Below are 22,288 nucleotides of genomic sequence, written 5' to 3'. Positions count from 1 at the left end.
TTAATTAATATCAGCCACTGGTGCATCCCTTTCCATCATTATTTTTCACACTGTGCCAGCTTACTTTGGACCCAGCCATATGCAAATTAGTCTTGAACCTCCTCCAATGGGAGCAGTCCAGCTCGAAGTGCCAGGCCAGGTCCTTCCAGAACCGGATGACAGGCAACACAGGACAGCTTTTGCCCTCGTTAGGTCTCATCAGCCAGGTATAGCTTGGTTCCACTGACAGTGTGCACGGGACCCACGTCTTAGCATACCCATCTTACTTGGAGTAACACACTAATGTATACAAAAAAGTGATGGATGGAATACTAGAATTAATCCCAGTCACTAGCAATCACTCGAGCCACATCCCAGTCCATTATCAATTTGCACAAACATATATGGATAGGAGCAATATTTCAATAGAAGATGGGACAGCTTTCTTAGGACCTTGTTCGGCAATTTCATATCCCTAAGACACTTCATTTTGCAGAGAGGCATGAGCAGCACATTTGACAACAGCAATTTTTGGAAGACAACACATAGGGGGGCCAATAGATTTTGAACATATATGCCCCTTTTTATGGGATTTCCAGAAGAAGTGAGGAACCCTTCACTAAAGCCATATCAAGGTCATGGGTCACTCCAAATGCTTATGTGTATTCTGTAGACACAGCAACACGCGTTGGAGCAACATGCCACCTGGGTCGAGTACACTTGTGATAAATGTTGACTTACAACTTCATGTTGGCTACGTGTAACATTTCCAGCTACAAGAGTTCCAACATCATTTCGGAGACGCAAATCATCTACCAGATTAACAAGTTCACTGTCTGGTATTGCCACATCATACAGGTCCATGCAAAGTTTGGTCAGGTATTTGGTGGTAACAGGCAATCATGTAGTTCCCTCTCCTGAGAGCTGGGCATCAAAGAGGCTGGGTTCAAAGCTGGACACAAGCTGAAAACAAAAATTCTTGTATTGGTTCTGTCGGGCAGTTGAACAGTGTTGTGTTTTTGCGTTGAGCAGGAGGACAATTAAAGAATGGGGGTGCAGCCACAATGAGAAGGGAACCCAAGCCAGTGTTTTTTGATGTTTCTACAAGATGCGCTGGTGAAGCACAGAATGCCGGCAAGGCAGGAGTTCTACCTCCACTGGGTCAGGAGCAGAGGAATAATAAGTAAATGGCTTCTTCTGATCCACATGATCCTGCTCCAATACTCAAGAGTGAGCCCTCTTATCATTCATCACAGTATAATGTGAAGAGTTGAATGTCATCATGCAGCCTCAGTGCAGGTGTAGAAGTCAGTGTTTGCTTTGCCTTGTGACACTAAGCACCTCATTGCGATGGCAGTCCAACCACCATCGTATAGGGCAGGTGTCTGACCAACTACGGTAGTATTCCACCTGCTTGATTACAATGTGACCGCCATGCAGGCGGTCAGAAAACTGCTTTTTGCATTGTGGCTTGTGCTGCGGCCATAGAAAAGGTCCTCCGCACAAGCCACAATGCAAAAGAGCTGTTTTCAAACATCCATGCACATGGTGCCTGCCACATGGTTCATGGGTGTTTGGGGGGCACCGCATATGCCCCCTGAGCCCATTGTGGAGGCCCACAGGGAACGTGGCCCTGCTAGAGGCCCCCAAAGTCCAATTGCGTCTGCTTTACATGGTATTAGGAGGCAGTGGCGGTCTCTCCGTCCGCTGCAGTTGACCAACTGCATCGTAATGCGGCGGTCGGACCGCTATGCTGAATGTCGGTGTGCCAGCCACCAACGGGCTGTCAGTGGCGGGCCCCTCAACATCGTAATAAGACCCTAGGTTCTAGAGTCCATCCAGACACAGACTTTGTTGAAATGTAAAGCCAATGATGGAGTATGCCACATTATGAGTGAGGTCTATTTTGTTTTATAAAGTAACGAATCTCCTTTTTTCAAGGAATCTCACAAAAAACACACTGAAGGTAAATAATAGCTTACTATAATTGTTTTGTGTGATGCCTATTTCGTAGGGAGGATGTAATAGATTGAAATCCCTCTCTCCTTGCTTTTGTGTGTATATAGGTTTTCGATTGAACATCTTGGGATCTCTTCACTTACCCCTGCTCTTATTACTGAGTTGCTTTTGGCTCTGCAGACCTAGTCTCCCCTAACCAACATGTGGCGTACACAGGCCATAGATGTAAGTGATTTTAGAAGATAAGGTTGAGAAGGTTAACCTACGCTGATGATAATTAATCACTGCCATGCCTACCTTCAAAAACTGAAGTTATCCTATAATCACATTCCCCATCTCAAACTTAGGAAATCTTTGAACTTCTACTTACCTAGTCTTTTATAGGGTCTTGTCTCTTCTGATACATTTCCTAGGCTACTTATTTATTTAAATAGCACAAAGTAACAGCATTAATGTCTTGAGTTGCAGGAATGTACATGTGCTGACAGTTGAAAAAAATGCATATATTTTGCTCACATTCTAAAAAAACAATTGTAAGTGCAAATGTTTACCAAATACACCCCCTCTGCCCAGTTGGATTTCTCCCCTGCCTTCCGCGGGAGCTATATTAGAAGCCTGAATCTTTTTAAATATTTGCTTTGAAACAGCGCTCGCCAAGCGCTTTTTATCTTAACTCACCCTGCATTCAGGGACCTCTCCCTTACCTGACAGTTCCCGCGCAGTCCAGGCAGACGCTGCAGCGGCCCCAGGATCCCTCGCTCGCCGCCTTCTGCGAGCCGATCCCCCAGCCACGCCCACTTTTCCTGGCCACGCCCACTCTGGGCTTAAAAGAGGAGCTGACTACGAGCTCATTAGTTGGATTTCTCCCCTGCCTTCCGCGGGAGCTATATTAGAAGCCTGAATCTTTTTAAATATTTGCTTTGAAACAGCGCTCGCCTCGTGCTTTTTATCTTAACTCACCCTGCATTCAGGGACCTCTCCCTTACCTGACAGTTCCCGCGCAGCCCAGGCAGACGCTGCAGCGGCCCCAGGATCCCTCGCTCGCCGCCTTCTGCGAGCCGATCCCCCAGCCACGCCCACTTTTCCTGGCCACGCCCACTCTGGGCTTAAAAGAGGAGCTGACTACGAGCTCATTAGTTGGATTTCTCCCCTGCCTTCCGCGGGAGCTATATTAGAAGCCTGAATCTTTTTAAATATTTGCTTTGAAACAGCGCTCGCCTCGTGCTTTTTATCTTAACTCACCCTGCATTCAGGGACCTCTCCCTTACCTGACAGTTCCCGCGCAGCCCAGGCAGACGCTGCAGCGGCCCCAGGATCCCTCGCTCGCCGCCTTCTGCGAGCCGATCCCCCAGCCCCGCCCACTTTTCCTGGCCACGCCCACTCTGGGCTTAAAAGAGGAGCTGACTTCGAGCTCATTAGTTGGATTTCTCCCCTGCCTTCCGCGGGAGCTATATTAGAAGCCTGAATCTTCTTAAATATTTGCTTTGAAACAGCGCTCGCCTCGCGCTTTTTATCTTAACTCACCCTGCATTCAGGGACCTCTCCCTTACCTGACAGTTCCCGCGCAGCCCAGGCAGACGCTGCAGCGGCCCCAGGATCCCTCGCTCGCCGCCTTCTGCGAGCCGATCCCCCAGCCCCGCCCACTTTTCCTGGCCACGCCCACTCTGGGCTTAAAAGAGGAGCTGACTACGAGCTCATTAGTTGGATTTCTCCCCTGCCTTCCGCGGGAGCTATATTAGAAGCCTGAATCTTCTTAAATATTTGCTTTGAAACAGCGCTCGCCTCGCGCTTTTTATCTTAACTCACCCTGCATTCAGGGACCTCTCCCTTACCTGACAGTTCCCGCGCAGCCCAGGCAGACGCTGCAGCGGCCCCAGGATCCCTCGCTCGCCGCCTTCTGCGAGCCGATCCCCCAGCCACGCCCACTTTTCCTGGCCACGCCCACTCTGGGCTTAAAAGAGGAGCTGACTACGAGCTCATTAGTTGGATTTCTCCCCTGCCTTCCGCGGGAGCTATATTAGAAGCCTGAATCTTTTTAAATATTTGCTTTGAAACAGCGCTCGCCTCGCGCTTTTTATCTTAACTCACCCTGCATTCAGGGACCTCTCCCTTACCTGACAGTTCCCGCGCAGCCCAGGCAGACGCTGCAGCGGCCCCAGGATCCCTCGCTCGCCGCCTTCTGTGAGCCGATCCCCCAGCCACGCCCACTTTTCCTGGCTACGCCCTTAACGGCCCTTTAAATCATGTGCTTCCCCCGTACGCGCAGCGGACGGGCGCAGCGGGCGCGCCGTTTGCGCGCCGAAGGCGCGCCTAGGGCAAGCCCGTCTGCGCCCGTCCGCGACCTGCCGGGACCAGGGGCCACAGACCCTGCTCAAACTTGACTTATTCCCCTGCTCAATTATATGCACTTAAGACCCCCAGCCCTCTCTCCCCTTCACTGACACTTCGCTTCGACTCACTTGGTGTCCTCGCTGCTCATTGCCGTTCCTTACCTCCCTTCTTCCCCCCCTCCACCTCCTTGCCTCCTGCCCAACCGACTACACTCCCCCCGTCCCCCCCCCCCCCCCATCCGTTGCTTCTGCTCTTCTGCTCAATACTCGGTCGGCAGTCAAGCACCAAATCGAACTCTTTAATCTTCTATCCTCAGATTCCCCCGATTATCTTTTTCTTACTGAAACTTGGTTCACGACAGATTCACTCCCTGACCTTTTAGCTATTCTCCCAGACACCTACTATGCTCTCCGCATGGATCGCCCGGCGAGCAAAACCGGTGGCGGTGTGGCAATGATCATTCGCTCAACGCTCAGATTTCAGCTCCTTGACCACCCTTCCATACCTCACGTGGACTTTCTGGTTGCCCGGTCCACCAATCTCACTGACCCCCTCACTTTTGTGCTTGTTTATCGGCCTCCCCAGTCTATGCCTCAGTTTGTTCCCCTACAACAGGATCTACTGGCCACCCTGGCAGTAAACAATTCGTCTGTAATTCTGCTTGGGGAGTTCAATTACTGGCCCGACGATCCTAGAGAATGCTCAGCCTCCAAAGACTTCACTGCCACTCTTCAGTCACTGAACTTCTCTCCTCACATTAATCTCCCTACCCATGATAAGGGCCATATATTGGACCAAATCTGGTCATTGCGCCGCCAAATCTCCCTTCCCTCTATCCTTCCCTGTATCTGGTCGGATCACTTTATGATTTCTTTTAGTATTTTTTCCGTCTCCCCTGTTAAAACTCCTTTCACCAAGAATGTGTCAGTTCGTTGCTGGAGCAAGACGGACCTTGCTCTTCTTTCCTCTTCCCTGGCCTCCACAGCACCCGATTTGACGGATCTCCCTCTTGAATCCCAAGCGGATATTATCAGCTCTTGGCTTTCTTCTTCCTGTGACATCGCCGCTCCCCTAAAGAAAGTCAAATCTGTTCGGCCTCACGACGCTAACAGATGGTTCACGAGCGAACTTAAAGCCCTCAAACTCAGTCTCAGGCGCTCGGAGCGCCATTGGAGACGCAAATATTGTCCCTTGCTCTGCACCAAGTACAAACTTTTACTGAATAGCTACAAGAAAGCTATTGTGTCGGCCAAAATCAGCTTACTTTACAGAGAAGGTTGCTCTTTCCATCAACAAACCCCGTGAGATCTTCTCCTTGGTCAAGCAGCTTGCCACTTCTGACCGCACAAATATCAGTTCTGCCCCATCTCAGTCTTTTTGTCTCACTCTTAATAACTATTTTATTGACAAGATTACTGCTATCAAAAACAACATTTCCACAGTCTCTCAAATTTAAGTTATCTTTTCTCCCCCTCCGCCGCCTGTGCTGTTGGATTATTTTCCCCCTATCACCTTTGAACAATTTTTTCTTTTACTTGCTAAAGTTAAGTCCGGCTCCCCAGCTGACTGTGCCCCGGCTCGGATCCTTCAAACTCTCTTCACTTCCTGTCCCGGTCCTCCCCTCGCCTTGCTTAACTCTTCCCTGGCTCTTGGTTCCGTCCCTTCCCCCTTCAAAACTGCTATAGTTCTCCCTATCATAAAAAAACCGGGCTTGGATCCCTCCTCACCCCCTAATTTTAGGCCCATCTCCCTTCTCCCTTACTTGGGAAAGATCTTGGAAAGACATGTTACCTCTTGTCTGTACTCTCACATTGAGGAACACTGCCTCTTAGCTTCCCATCAGGCGGGTTTCCGCCCTGGCCATTCCACAGAGACTGTTGTCACCGCCGTTTTGGATGAGCTCAAGGGCAAGGCTGACCTTGGCCTCCCCCAGGCGTTGGTGCTCCTCGACCTGTCGGCTGCGTTTGATACGGTCGACCATGCCATTCTTCTCGACCGTGTCAGCGCAGCCGGCATTAGAGGTGTTGCACTCTCTTGGATATCATCCTTTCTCCAGGGCAGAACCCAGGCAGTCCACCTTGCTGGTTTCTCCGCTCCTCCCCGCCCTCTTGTATGTGGAGTTCCTCAAGGTTCCTCTCTTTCCCCTCTTCTCTTTAATCTTTATATCTACCCTCTTATTCTTTCTCTTCTGGAGCTGGGGGTCTCCGTGTATAATTACGCGGATGACCTTCAGCTCATCTTCGATCTGTCCACTCCTGACTCTCCCTCTTTTCTCAGTTCTACCCTAATATTCATCTCGGATTGGATGATCACGAATCATCTCAAATTGAATCCGGACAAGACGGAGCTTGTCCTCACGGGTGGTCCTTCTAATCCTTGGTCCCCCTCTCATAGGCCCTCATAGGCCCCCTTCCTTCGGCCCCCCTCCCTCACCTGCTCCCTCCGTTCGCACCCTGGGCATTAAGGTTACTAATGACCTTTCCATGCACGCCCAAGTCAGCTCCGTTGTTTCCTCTTGTTTCTTGTCCCTTCGTCTCATCCGAAAAATCTCCCTTTTCTTTTCTACCACTGCCCTTAAATCGATCATTATGGCTCTCATTACCTCCCGTCTTGATTACGGGAATTGCCTTTATGTTGGCATCCCGGGCCTTGAATCACGACGGCTACAGGCAATTCAAAATCAAGCAGCTCGCCTCATTTTCCATCTCCCCAAATTCTCCCACATTACGCCTGTCCTCAAGTCCCTTCACTGGCTCCCGGTGTATTTCTGCTCCTTTTTCAAACTAGCCTGTTTAGCCTTTCTAGCCTACACCCACTCTGCTCCTCTCTTTATTGTTTCTTTAGTTACTCCCTATACCCCGACTCGCACCCTTCGTTCCTCATCTCTTCTTCTCCTCCAAGTACCCCGTTTCCGCAAATCTCGAACTGGTGGCACCCGCTTTTCGGTTTTGGCCCCCCAGTTCTGGAACAGCCTTCCGTTGCCCATTCGGTCCATTCCCATCTATTCCTCTTTCCGTAAAGCCTTAAAAACCTTTCTTTTTTCCCAGGCCTTCCCAGCTTAGTTTCCTGGAAGCTCTGTAGTATCTGACTCCCCCCCAGCGCCAGGAAGCCGCATGGCCACAGTGCGCTTTAGCAAGCATCTTTTTCATTCATTCATTCTTTCATACATGGTCAATATTCACAATTCCACTGAGATTGTTCTAAACATTGTCTTTTGTTGAGATGAATGATGTTTTTTAATAATATTAATTTCCAATGTTTTAAATTTATTAAGGCTTTCTGTACTTTATAACAGTTTTTTTCTCTTGTTACAAAGGTTTGCCATTTCACACATCTGAGTTGGTTTCGAGAAAAGAAAAAACAGGAGCAATACTGCTTGATCAGTTTGGTGCACAAGTTGTTGAAAGCGGCCTTGACCCCCACTCAGGTACGTTTAAAGACCGATGGTACTATTACAGTGTTAGACTTGAATGACTGCTCCATGTTTCCTTCACACCACATTGCAGATATTTATTTGTTAGTGTTTTTTATATAGCGCAAACGAGACACAGGGGGTTGCTGAGCACTTCACAAATATGCAGTTTTTGTAAGTTCCAAGTGACAACAATCAGGCAAATATTCAATGTATCGAATGTTAATACATATTGGGCCATATGCATGAATACATTTTCCCATAGACACAGAATGGGCAAAACCCTTTGATGCATCTTGCCCATTGTCTGTTAAAGTGGTTGTTGGCAGTGATTAAAAAAGGGAGAGGAAAATATAACAAGAGAACATAAAATCAGGTTTCCGCAACGGTGAGAAGGAACATTCTTTTAAATGGTAAGCATAGACATTGGTGAAATTTGAAGGGGGTGGCCGTTGCTCATATGTAGTTGTATTTCTCGTATTGAGACTATGATGTTATTTTCATCTCAGGTAAATTGTACATCTTATCATCAGGTAGTCGCATGGTTGGGAATTTACTTTGTTCTATAAAGCAGTATCTTCTGCAGTGTCTCGCCATTATTTGTTTTGCCTATGCCAGGGAGCCAGGCTGCTTGTGCTCAGCTATAAGAATAGCAATCTGGTTTTGGGAACATGATTTCCCGTTGTAACAAACCTCTATGCAGTATTGCTATTGATTGTAATCGCTGGAAGGGTTGAAAGATGTGCTGTGATTTTGTCCTTCATTGAATATTATCCTAGCAGGAGGATATTCGATTTCGCTGGTCTATGGTGATCACTCAGTGGGTCCAATATCAAATATGGCCGACATTCAGTTTTACCATTTAAATCCGAAGAAATAAAAAGATGATGGCTCTACGTCCATGAACTATGAATCACTGCTAATATTACATTTCTTCCCAGTTATGTCTGATCCAGGCTACATTTCATGCAAAACACATATCATTGAGGATTGTAATATAAATCAGGAAGTTTGAAAGATGTCAAATGGTTGGTTTTCTTTATCCAAGGCACTATTAAAAGCCACTAGTGAGCTATGTCAATGTAAGATCTATTGCACCCTTTTAGGAAGTTCCATCCCTATTTCTAATACCTAAGGCAGCGTTTCTTAAACTGTGAGTCGCGATCACTAGTGGGTCACCAGTCGATTTCTGATGGGTCGTGAAAGAGCAATGAATAAAGATGACTTTACATTTTGTATTTATCTTGTCACATTCTCTGTGCTTCAAAGACAAAGGTCCGATGTCAAGCAGTGTCTGCTTATTCTTTTAATGTGCAGATTAGTGTTTACTTTTATTTCTTTGACTGCAAAGTGAGAGCAGTTTTTGTAGTGAACTATGTGACAATCTTTTAGGGGTACATGGAGTATCAAACTAAAGGCTTTAGTGAGTAGGTGTGTGAGTGGCTCTATGGGTGAGTTAGTGGTTGTGTTAGTACTTCTATGGGTCTGAGAATGTGTGTGCGAGTGTTTGTGCGGAAGTGTAAATGGTTGTATGAGAGGTTGTATAGGAGTGTGAGTGAGTGCCTGAGATACTCTGTTGATGATGTCATCAGTGATGTCACTGACCATGTGTGAGACGGCATCCCGACAAACCCAACCAGTACTCCGCCCTTTTCCGAACTTACCTCCTTCACCGCCCCCGGGCCTGTCTCCCCGGTCTCATTCTACCACCATACGGACTCGACCTGAGACGCCAGCAAACCGCCAGAGAGTCACTCGCTTCTTTTCCCCACAGGGACCAACCAGAACAACGGGCCAGAGCGCCTCAAATATCGCGGACTCCGGAAACCCCGCCCCTTTGGCAGCGACAGCACCGGATAAAAAGGAGAACCCGGAAATGCAAGCCGTCGGAGATTTGTGGCAGAAACCTCGGACTGGTGGACGCGAAGGAGAAGACGAAGGTGACGGAGAGCAGTCGGCTGAAGCAGACGTGTGGACCGAAGAGTGGTGGAGTCCACAGGAGGTGGCTGTAGAGCGGCCGTAACTCACCTGGAGAGTTACGGCGGACCGCGTGAGTGCCCTTAACCTCAGTTATTCTACTCACTAGGAGTCCCCTGTATAGTCCTTGTAAATTCCCCTTCTCTTTAGAAATTCACGTCCCCTGCACTGTAAAATAATTGTATAGCACTGCACTGTATTGAAATCCCCTTTTTTTTCACCTCCCGACCAAGCACCCTTTTCTTCCTCCAGCCCCGTATCCCTTCCTCCCGGGCCCTTCCTTTCCTCACTGACTCCGTTTTCCGATCCTTCCTCACACACCCGGGTGACGGTGGAGATAGCTGTGATCCTACAACTAGGATAGGACTAACGGTCCCTTTTGTTTCTCTTTTGCTCCCTGCCCTCCGTGGATCCTCCCCATCGCCGGACCCTCCGTTGGACCCGCCGAAGACCAAAAGCAGCAACATCGACCCGGAGTGGATCCAGCCCCGGACTTCCTCTTATTTTCCTTGTGTTCTACCTCTGTGACATTGCCAATAAAACCCCTACTATAGCACACTACATACGGCCTCCTCGCTTGCTTTTCCGGCCCGCTGTACACCCACCCTCACACCATGTCATGAGTGATTTAATATATGAAGTAATAAGCAGTGCATTGCAGGGGCGTAAGTTATAGTTAGCTCAGGTAACTCTAACTGCTGAATTTCTATGGCTTTGTACGTGTGAAATCTGAACCTAACTATCAAGTCCCCGTAACCTTTTTTTTTTTTAGTGAATTTTTAAGGTTTTTTTAAATTCTATTTCCTGACTATAATGTTCCTGTATCCTATGTTTTTTTCAGTGAATTTCTAAGTTTAAAAAAAAAATCTATTTCCAATCGATACCATCCCTGTAATCTTTGTTATTTTCTGTGAATTTCGAAGGTTTCTTTATAATTGTATTTTCTAAGTTTAGCATCTCTGTGAAGTTTAGTTTAAAAAAAAAATTCTCTGGTTTATTAGTGCGTTTGAGGTTTCTTCAATAATGTGTTACTTACTAAATATATATAAATATATATTTTTAATTTTGTGGACTTGCAGACCGATCGCAACTGTATCCGTGGAGGGGTTGTGATTCCTGCATGATTTTGTTGTAGCCTTATTGAAAGAGATATATAGAGTGTTTTAATGTTTTGTTTAAAGTAAGTGATCTGCTAATAAAGTAATAAAATTAGTATAAATATGGAGTTTTTTTTTTAAACATTTGGCGGAGTCACAATGCCTTTGCGACCAGTCCCTACATTTATTTCCGGAACCGCGATGTGGACGTAACTCTGGCATATTTTGGGCTGTAGTAAAGTCATAGTTACACACTTTTTAGGTTTTGTTCAAAGTAAGAGATTTACTAATAAAGTCACAAAAGTAGTATAATTATTGAGAAAAAACACATCTTAACTCATTTTGCGGAATCGTGATCTTTGTCAGCACGTATTCCTGGAGCCAGAGTGGGGACGTGACTCCAGCATATTTTTAGCTGTAGTAAAGACATCCTTACACACTTTAAAGATTTTGTCCAAAGTATGAGGTTTATTCAAAACAAAAAAGTAGTGTAGTTATTGAGGAAAGACATTTTAAGGGTGGTTTTAAAACATTTTGTGGATCTCCGACGTCATCGCGACATGAGCACGACGCCATCGCGACTCTGATGTGACACAGAAACAAATGGATTTGATTGGCTGAACACCCTTTTATCATTAATCGAGAAAGGCCCCACCAATTTTACGCTATCTTTTTGGTGTGTCTTTTTTGGTGTGGTGACATTGAGCTGTTCAAACTGAGTGCTGACCCAAGTGGAGCTGTTGGAACTGACTGTCTTCGGTGTGCGGATCCAGGTGAGCGCTGTTGAGGTGGTCTCCGATCTATAGAGACTTTCCAGTGTTTTGCTGTGGAGCGAAGCTCTGGCCTGGGTAGCCGTTGAGCTCTGTGTGGTCTATGCTATCAACCAAATGGCTGCGCAGTTGCCCTTGGCGGCTGAAATCAGTTGCGTACTGTCATCTTAGCCGGAGCTCAGAGGAACGTCGTGTCACCCTCTAGCTCCGGTTGCTTATTCCATTAGCCGTCCAACGAGAGAGCGCAGAGGAACGTCTTTTCACCTCTAGCTCCATTGGTTTTCCCGAGGGCCCTGTGCATGCGTCAGACATGGCGGGAGGCTGGTTTGCAATGCACCACTTTCAGGAAAGCTAGAGCCCGTTTCTCCGCCTAATCGCTTTGCCAGTTTCACAGATGTATGATTACAGGTGAAGGGAGCAGGGAGGAACGTCTTTTCGCCCTTCAGCTCTATTTTAGCTTCTAAAATTAAAGTGGCATGGCACAATATTGGAGTTGCTTCAAATAAACCAGCAGTTACTGTTTTGTCAAAACTGATTTGTCGAATTGAAGTATTGAATTGAGCATTGATGATTTGACTTTCACTTCTCACCAATACTTATTTTGTTTTGTTTTAATTTTACTTCCTAGAAACTGTATTTTGTAAACGTACTTATTCTTTTTCGCTGACCCACTCCGCTCCATTTGATCCCATGCAGCTTCCTTGTAAACTTAGACCAATCTGAACACCCTTTAGGTGCTCTAACTTTCACAAAATCACCCACACCAACATCCACATTCCTCACACTCTTACTAGTGTCAAAGTTTTCCTTCCTTTTATTTTGAGCAGTATTCTCTCTCTGCCTCAGATCTCTCTCTGTATTGTCAACACAGCCTTTGTTCCAGAACATTCAACCAGGAAACATGCTTGTTGAAGGAGATCTTCCCTTGAACAATTCAAAAGGGCATTTGCCTCTGGAGCCATGCAGGGAGAAACGATAGACAGCCAACCTTTTCGACAACTCTTTCTTCCAATCCAAACCATTCACTCTTGCCAGTTGCAAGACACATGATGGGCGCATATGGAACAAGAGCAGGGATGCTGTTCTTAGGCAGCCACATGATCTTCCCTTCTCCACATCCTCTACACCACAGCAGGTTGGAAGTGGGGTGGAGGATTTTGGCTTACAGGATTCTTACAGTTGTGCTCCAACATCTAACAGGAGTGTTAGGGAGACCAGGAGACCTGCTTATCTCAAGGATTTTGTCGTGTAAGATTTGTGGTAGGTTCATGTTTTATTTTTGTTTACCATGCAATTATTTTTATTGTCAAGGGTGAAAATACGATCACTTATCTTTTTTGTAATGTATCTGTTTGGGGTGTTTTTAGAGTGTTCAGGGGTGGGCATTGGGATATCGTTCATTTTGTATCATTGTACAATTTATATGAGAGGGAGAAGTGAGGCGTAGAACCTCATGTATGATGCGGTCAGTTATAGAATGTGGGCAGAGAACCCTGCCAACTGGAAGAACTCTGTGGTGTGGCAGTTGGTGGCCATCGCTGTTGGATTTGGTGATAAGTAATAAAGCTCTGCTTACCTCTGAACTTATGCTTTCTTCTGTTGTTGCAAAAGACACACAATTGATGGACGGAATGCAGAACAAATCAAAACACTCACCCCCAGTCAATAGATCTGGGTTAAATCCATCATTCTTTTGCTCACCATGCCACCCCAGTTTACACCTGGTCATATGCAAATCAGTCTTGACCCTGTGCCTCATGGAAACAGTCCGCCCGAACTGTCAAGCCAAGTCCACCCTGGACAGTAAAAAAGCATCCTAGGACTGGTTTTGGGGTTTCACCCCTCTTCAGCCAGGATAGCTTGATTCCATGACACACAATTGATGGATGGAATGCAGACCAAATCAAAACATTCACCCCCAGTCAAGAGATCTGGGTTACATCCATCATTCTTTTGCTCATCATGCCACCCCAGTTTAGACCTGGCCATATGCAAATCAGTCTTGACCCTGCGCCTCATGGGAACAGTCCATCCCGAACTGCCAAGCCAGGTCCACCCTGGACCGGAAACCAACATCCTAAGATCGGTTTCGGGGTTTCACCACTCTTCAGCCAGGATAGCTTGATTCCAGTGGCACAGTGAGCCCAGGACCCACGTCTGGGCATACCTGGCTGCATATTTCCCTTCCTCTATGTTTTCCCTTTTCTTTACTTTTATATCTGTAGTGTTGAAGTACTTCATAAAGGCATATGTCTTCTGAATGTGGACTCCTTCTTCAATAGTACATATCCAACAGAACATAATCTACAATGTATTTGTGCTGCAGCGTGATATGAAGGCAGGCTGGCAGTTGTGCAAGAAATGATCAGCATTCATGTGCATTTGGAGTTGAACAGGGTCTTTGTAGTAGGGCAGGGTGGATGTCGCAAAGCTGGTGTAATCTTCAGCAGGTGTCATGATATTGCCTCAAGAAAGTGTCCTTGAGCTTAGCTTGGAACGTTTTGCATAGGTAGTTTGAATGCAGGGGTTTGGCAGTAAAAGGTTTTTTGCAGAGCAGCAGGGTATAAAGATTTAATTCCAAGGGATCTGATTAAGTGTGCTTGGTTTGCCAGTGGATTGTCGTATTTGTTGTCCTGTCTGGAATGGTGTTGCACAGTTTAGGAGAGGGTCATCTGGGGCTGAGGTAAACTTTTGCTTTATGGGATACATGGGATGTATTCCCACAGTACCTTGAACTGGTGGTTAGAGGTGCCAATCATTGCATTTATTTACAGTTCCAGTGACTGGTCTCTGGTTCGTAGATACCCAAACCTTCACCATTATTTTGACACAGTGTCTCAATAATATTCTTAAAGCTAGGGTAGCTGTGGTGCACGGTGGGATGACAAGCTACGGTGTTTTATTGACCATTTAATTTTACATCATCAACGATAAGAGCTCTGAAATGTCTTTGTTTGATGTTGTATTGTGTTCTAAACCTACTGTGACCTAATTCTCCAGATGTCAACTTTAAGTTTTGAGGCTCCTTGTCTGCGATCATTGTATATCATCCAATTTTTGTGTTTACCTGACCTAAAAATAAATATGTAACGTGGAGGCCGTTTGTGCCCCATATCTTTTCTAAAGTCTTTCACTGCGTGGACAATCAAGGCACCGTGTTGAGGTTGAAGATTTTACAGTGGTCTCCGAATGTTCTTTTTAATTTGGAGGTACTGAGCCGGCTATGGTATGTCGGTCTAAGGCTGCAGTTTGTCCACTGTATGAAACAGAAGGACTGATATGTTGGTCATGAAGTGTGCCCATCCTTTGTTATGCATAGTCTGTGGGGGTCTCCCGGGATACTTTGGGTATCCTTGGTAGAAGACTGGAATCCCAGTTACGAGGTGCTTACCTTTTCCAGCATGGAACGCCTCCTCTACTTTGCTCTTTGATCCAGACCTGTCCTATCAACAAGGAAAGCTAGAAACAGAGGCTGTGCTTTGCTCTGTGCCTAGCTGCATTTTGCCGAACTACTTGTTCTAGTTTGAGCAAATGTCTCACATACTGAAGACATAGTCTTTTTGTACGCTTTATGAAACCAGCATTGGAAAAGTAAGTAGTTTGCACCCTTTTGAACTACTGGCTTTTCCAATACTATTTGTCAGTGTTGCACAGCATCAGCAAAAAAAAGTATGATGATGTGATTGCACACCTGCTGGAGTAAGTCAAGACACTGATGGTGGTGGCATCATTCAGTCTCGGTGTGCGTGTGTGATGATCTATGCGAATGAATGAGTAACCATTTGCGGATCTAAGGACTGAAGTGCGCGCTATTTTATTTATGATATTATGTAGAATTCCAAGATGGCTGACTGCACTGGCAATTTACTGTCCAAAACTGCTTTATGAAAAAAAGAGCAGCCCAGCAGTAAATGGTGGAAGGAAAATGTCTTCAGGATGGGAGGGCAGCAATAGCAGAGCCAGTGGGAAGTGACGGGGTGCAATGGGAAGTGGGCTGGGGTAGCATGGGAGGAACTTGATGTGAGGGCAGGGGGTAGAAAAAACAGAGCATGGAGGGAGACCAAAATCGGAAAGCCGGTCTACGCTGAGGAGGGAGCAACATAAATGTGCTGGAGGGAGCAGTACCTGATGGGAGGAAGCAGTATACAAAGAAAGAGCTAAAAGACAAATGAACTGTTATGGAGTGCTTGAAGGAAAAAAGTAATCCCATGAAAGAGAAGCGAAAGGATACAAGTCCTCCAATGAAAATTATGGGCAGGTGGGAGGTTTGAGTGGCTGGCGTTTGAGATGATTGAGGAGTGCACAAGCAAAGAAGGGACTGCTAATGGGGAGATACAAGAAAGTGGTGTGTGAAGGGAGAAAAGAGTGGATGCTGGAAGGAGAGAGGGGCAAGAGGAAACAAATATAGCAAGGCAAATGGGTGCCAAGGGGGTAGCCATTGTAATGGACCGAATCAGCACTAGTTCTACAGAACGCCGTCATACAGTTTAGTGCAAGCATGCGGATAGAGGTAGAAGGATACATCCAAACAGGCAGTAGGTGTCAGATGAGTCTTCCATTAGATTGAGCCTGAAAAAAGTCTCAAACCAATGGCTGAAAGATTTTGTTCGGTGAAATCCTATGGTTGAAAGTGACCACCTCAAATCCATCTCTGTATTGTAAGCAGTATGTTTGTTTGACAGCTGCGCTGTCAAAACCCAGGCATTGGAACAGGCTGAAAAATACCCTTGTATGTATTCTTGCATTTGTGCCTTGATCTAAATGGCCCCTGCTATTGACAAACTAAAGTGTGCATAATATGCAAGTGGCATTAAAATCCTTCTGTGGCATCAAGTCCATCTGCATGCAGACTTCCAAACTCCTCTTTCGGTACCTAGGGCAACATGAGGGTCTTTTTGTTTTGGGTTTCTTGCTGTAGTTCCTGCTAAGTGGTCAGGGATTGCTGCAAGGTACCTGAATATTTGATCACTGGTAGTCATTCTGGCCATGCAAACTGCGGCCAGTTAATGGCTTTTTCAACCGCACATAAAATAAAGGTCAAGCCATTTCTCTTGCTTGTAGTTCCCAGGGCACCCTTGCTGCAATACTTGGTTATGGATTTGAGGAGTAAATGTGGAGAGTCAGGAAATGCAAATCATGAACCACTTGTCATTTATTACCTCTAAACAGTGGGAACATACTCCATTCACCCTTATCAAGGAGATCCTGATAGAGGATCTTCACCCATTTTGTGTATTCAGAACCAAAATACATCCTTTCCACTACTTATAATAAACAGGGCCAATCAAGGTAGTCAAAGGCATTTGAAACATCAAGAGACACCACCATCGACTGATGTTTCAGAGTGTGGCATACAACTGTACAGACTTCATAAATTTAGTTGTGTACTCCTTCCTGGAACAAATCCAGATTGGTCTAGATGTACCAGGTTGGCCACCACTCGCATCAGTCTATTTGCCAAGACCACTGCAAGATTCTTAGTCTCAGCATTTAAGAGCGATATTGGCCTATATGATGCACAGGACTCAGCCGGCTTGCCGGGTTGGTGTATAACTTTATTTAATATTGAGTGGAGCTCTCTCGACTTGGAACCTTCATATGTCGGTACATTGTACCTGCACCTTTTTAGGATGATAACCTGCCGGCTAAATTTTTTCATACGTCTATTGGGAGACCATTAGGCCATTGGCCTCCAACATTTTAATTGCTTCTTCTATTTCTTCAATTATTATCTGCAAGTCTATAGCCACCTTGTCCACATCATCAATAAGCGATATTGATATGTTTACCAAGAAATCACCCACCTTCTCTTTTGAACACTCCAAGGCAGAAACATATAGACTCCATTAATGATCTGCAAATGCCCCAGCAATAGGTGGTAAATATGTCTTTCTTTACTATTCATTATAGAGTTAGAATGTGTGATGTCATTTTAGTATTGTCTCATCATTTTAGAATTGTTTGGTGTAATGTGGAACTTGCTGAGGTATGAGCTTGGATTTGAATGTCAGAGAAGCGGTTGAAGCTGACCTGACAGGACGCTTGAGCTTGTGCACCAGTGGGTCTATCTCTGGCACTAAAATAAATAAGTATTTTATTTATCTACGACTCCCTCGCTTCTTTACAATGGCGACGAGGTTCCTTTGAAGTTGTGCCGACCCACTGTGCCGAGTTTTGATATTTTTCTGCTGGTTGATGAAGGTCTAATTCCGTACTTGGATACTGCTGCGTGATTATCTTCAGTGTATCCATGTTTCTCCTGCAACAGTACTTTGATCCTGAGAAATTTGAGGTACTGTTATTTAAATTTTTTTGTACGGAGAGCTGTTCTCGCTCGTGAGTCTGCTTGCGCTTGATGTTGACTAAGCGCTTTGAGCTCCTTACGCGAGAGACCTTGTGACGTCTGCCTGACTACAGCTGTTAAGCGAGCGCTTGGTCTTTGTCGCTCTAGCTACTGCGACACGTCATTAGCGGCCATATTTGGAGGACGTTTTGACGCGCACATGCAATGTAGCGGCCATATTGGATCTGCCTTTCACCGAGTTAAACTATACGGAACATCTGCTGATTTACAAGCTGTTTTAATACTGCATATTTTTACAAGCTTCGTTTCTTTTTTAGCTTATTGGCAATTTTGCAGGTTCAGTGATTCACACACTTCTAATGATTTTTTTAAAAATGATTGAGAAGATTATTTAGCTGCAACAGATTACATCGATTTTACTACAATTTTGTACATTTTTTTTTTTTTTTTCAAAACCAATTTTATTGAGCAAGCAGGCAAGAAGGGGGTGGCACCCCACCAATCGGAGGTCACCACCAACATCACAGGTACAAGATATCAGATAAGAAGCAGGTATTCAAATATGCATTGAAAGTAAGCTCGACATTAATAAACTCCCAAGCCCACCCAATCCCACAACCCCCGGCCCTCCCCAACTCCCCGCAACCCCCCCCATGTACATTTTATTTTTAATTGTGCATACCTTCTCTGTATGGATTTCTACAACAGTGATATGCACACTTTTCTATTTTAAAGTGCATATTCATATAGGAATTATACAACAATGATATGCACACTATTCTACTTTTCAAGTGCATATTTATATAAGATCTCTACAACAGTGATATTTACACTTTTCTACTTGCCAAGTACATGTCTCTACCGTTATTTTTACTCTTTTATTATTTTATTGTATTCATTTATTTACATTTTCTCTTTCCAAATTTGATATGGCTTCTTCTAAAATTTGTAACCAACCCACAATAATTTTGCAAAAACCAAGAAAACCCAAATTGCGATGGAAGAAGTGGTTTGAAACTTTTGAAAACTGGCCATTGATGGTACAACATTTTCAGCTGAAAGAAAGAAAACCATTCTCCTTAGGTATCTTGGCCCAGCAGCCTTTGAGATTTTCAAAAACCTTGTACCCAGGTGACGAAGGAGATGGTTGGAATGTATTTAAGGAGGCAGAAGCAAGGCTTGAAAAACAATTTGAAGATGAACCTAATGTAATGATTGAGAGACATGCGTTTCATAAGAGGAAACAGCTATCTGATGAAACTGTTGAAGAATATGTGACAGCTTTGAGGGTTTTAGCTACAAACTGTGAATTTGGATCGAATGTTGATCTTTCCATTAGAGATCAATTTTTATTTAATTGTGAGTCAAAACAAACACAAGAAAGACTTCTTGCGTGTCATAATTCTACATTAGCTGAAGTCAAAGATTTAGCCAAAGGCATTGAAAGATCTATTGAATCTTCAAAAATTATTTCTGCTGAAGAAATGAAAAGCACTAATTCTTCTTCTGTTTGCACTGTTCAGCCTTATAATAAGGGTAATGTCAAAACAACTAGAGATTACAAACTGAGTTGTTACAGGTGTGGATCCAAATTACACTTGGCAAACTCTCCAAATTGCCCTGCTCTAAAAAAGAAATGTACTAAATGTGGTAAAATTGGACATTTTTCGTCTGTATGCAAAGCACCTAAGAGAAGTTCTAGTACTAGTGTGACTAATATTTCAAATGTCGAGCAGGATATGCAAAAGTTACTTCTTACTCTTTATGATGATTTATTCAATGATTCTATCAATAATCTTACTTTTCCTTTTAAGGCTCCTTTGGGAACTTTTTTGGTTGGCAACGTGGCTTTTGAGGCCATGGCCGATTCAGGGTCACCTGTGACCATTTTGTCTGATGTTTTCTTTAAAGAAAATTGGGTGGATGTCAAAGTCACTGTTTCTGATATTAATCCCAAAGCTTTTGGCAATTTTGATATTAAGATGTTAGGCTTCTTTGAAGATACTTTAGAATTTGAAAGTCGCAAGATATTCACTAAGATTTATGTAGCTATTTATGGTAAAATCATTGTTGGATGGTATGATTTAGGTAAGTTGGGGGTTAATTTATGTCCAGGGTCTGATCGTCCAATCCAGCTGAGAGCTATCTCCATCAATGATATCTCTTTAGAGAAACCTTCTTTGGATATAATTCTTAAGAAGTACAAAAATGTTTTTTTGAATGTGGTTGGTCAAGTAAAAGGTTACACACACAAAATAAAACTAAAAAAAGGAGCTGTACCCATACAACATAAAGTGCGCATGGTTCCTTTCGGTGTAAGGGATAAACTAAAATCACATTTAGACTATTTGTGTTCTGAGGGTATCATTGAATCCACTGACAGCTCTGAGTGGGTTTCTGAAGTTGTCATTGCTCTAAAAAAAAAAATCAAGTTCTGAGGTTATGTGTGGACCTTAGGTCACTTAATAAAAACATTGTAGTTGATACATATCCATTACCAAGAATTCAAGAAATGCTAGCTGCTGTAAATGATGCCATTTTTTCCGATCATTGATTTAAAATATGCTTATCACCAAGTGGCTCTTGACGAATCTTCAAAAGATCTCACGGCTTATATTACTCCATTTGGTCTTAATAGATTTTTGAGAATGCCATTTGGGCTGGCCTCAGCGGCCAGCGTTTTCCAGAAACTAATAGAACGTTTATTTCAAGGTTTGAAGGGGTTGCAGTCTTTCCAAGACAATATTTTAATTTTTGCTAAGACTAGTGAGCAGCACAATACCATATTAGAGAAAGTTTTACAAATTTTAGACAGCAAAGGTATGACTGTGAGCAGAGACAAATGTACATTTCTGGTTGATTAAATCAATTATTTGGCCCATAGAATCACTCCTTATGGTATATTTCCTAAAGATGATCTTATCAATACCTTGGAGAAAGCAAGTAAACCACAAGATAAAGATTCTTTATGTTCTTTTATTGGGTTGAGCGAGTATTATGCCAAGTTTGTTAAGGGATACGCTCTTGTTGTTGAGCCTCTTAGACAACTTCTCAAAAAAGGTTCTCAGTTCATTTGGACAGATGTCCATGATGAAGCTTTTAATAATGTGATAAAGCGTATTGCCAAAGCACCAGGTCTTAACACTTTTGATCCTCAAGGTAAATCTTATATTACTGTTGACGCTAGTGCTATAGGATTAGGTGCTGTTTTCACACAGATTGTTGATGGTAAGGAAAAAGTCATTTCATTCATTTCAAGAGGCATTAGAGGTGCAGAAGTACATTATAGCATAATTGAAAAGGAGGCTCTAGCCTGTGTGTTGGCTGTAGAGACATTTAAAAAAATTCTATGGGGAAGACCTTTTGTTCTTGTCACGGACCACAAACCACTTGCCTATATGATGGACGGGGTCAGGAGTGGAAAAGCTTCATCCAGGGTGGTTAGGCTGATTGCTAAATTACAGGAATTAATTTTGGTAGTCAACATGTTCCTGGTGGAAAAATCTTTACAGCTGACTGTCCATCTAGACTTCCACCTGTTATTGAATCAGGAGATGAGATTATTGATTAGCATGAATGTGTTGTTGCCTTAGTAGATGCCATTGATTCATGTAACCTGGCTGTTTCTGAAAAGGAGTGGAATGACTGTGCAACTATGGATACCATTTTGTCTAAAGTTAAGCATTTTGTGACGAATGGTTGGCCGTCATGCAAGAACTTAGTGATTCCTCTCCGGAGTTTTGCACAGGTTGCTAATGAACTTAGCATTGAAAATGATATATTATTGAGGCAGAATTTGTTTGTACCACCGGTTGGTGTTAGGAATAAACTCATCCAATTAGCCCATTCTGGACATCCTGGAATGTCTGGAACAAAAAAATTGCTAAAAATTCATTACTGGTGGCCTGGTATGGATGCATCTGTTGAAAGATTTGTGGACAACTGTTCGATTTGTGTTAAATCAGATAAACACTGGAAGGTTTCAACAGAACCTTTATCAATTCAAGATGCCCCTTTTGACCCTTGGGAAAACTCTCTATTGAATTTTCAGGGCCGTACAAATGTTTAGGCAAAGAAAAGAGATTTTTAATTGTACTTATTGATGATTTTTCTAAGTGGTTATATTACACCTTTGTGGAACATCCTGTAACTGATGACGTTATCTCATTTCTGAAATATGTTTTCAGGATTGAGGGTGCACCTGTTTCTATTATGTCAGATAATGGTGTGCAATTCATTTTGAGTAAAATGCAAATATTTTTGAGGAAGTTTGGGGTACGTGCTGAAAGGGCACCACTTTATAGTCCTCGTTCAAATGGCCAAATTGAGAGGGCTAACAGATTTATAAAAGAAGGAATTCAGACTGCTTTGGAAAGCAATCTTGATGTATTTGAGTTCCTTAAAGAGAACATTTTGAGTTATCATATAACTCCTAACACATGCACAGGAGTATCTCCAT

At 44.1% G+C, this 22,288-nt stretch overlaps 1 protein-coding gene across 1 annotated transcript in view; it reads left to right on the top strand.

Moving 5' to 3' along the window:
* The window catches only part of LOC144818745 (uncharacterized), a 220,113-nt gene that overhangs the window by 73,777 nt on the left and 124,048 nt on the right, over nt 1-22,288 (top strand). The window contains exon 4 of the mRNA XM_078676449.1: nt 7,586-7,696. Within this exon, the coding sequence (XP_078532575.1) occupies nt 7,586-7,696 (111 nt within the window). The remainder of the gene's footprint in view (nt 1-7,585; nt 7,697-22,288) is intronic.

Source organism: Lissotriton helveticus, chromosome 2_1 (genome assembly GCF_964261635.1).
Source record: "Lissotriton helveticus chromosome 2_1, aLisHel1.1, whole genome shotgun sequence".
In the NCBI taxonomy this organism is placed as follows: Eukaryota; Metazoa; Chordata; class Amphibia; order Caudata; family Salamandridae; genus Lissotriton; species Lissotriton helveticus.
The sequence above is the reverse complement of the archived record's forward strand: the minus strand, read 5'-3'. Positions and strand labels throughout refer to the sequence as shown.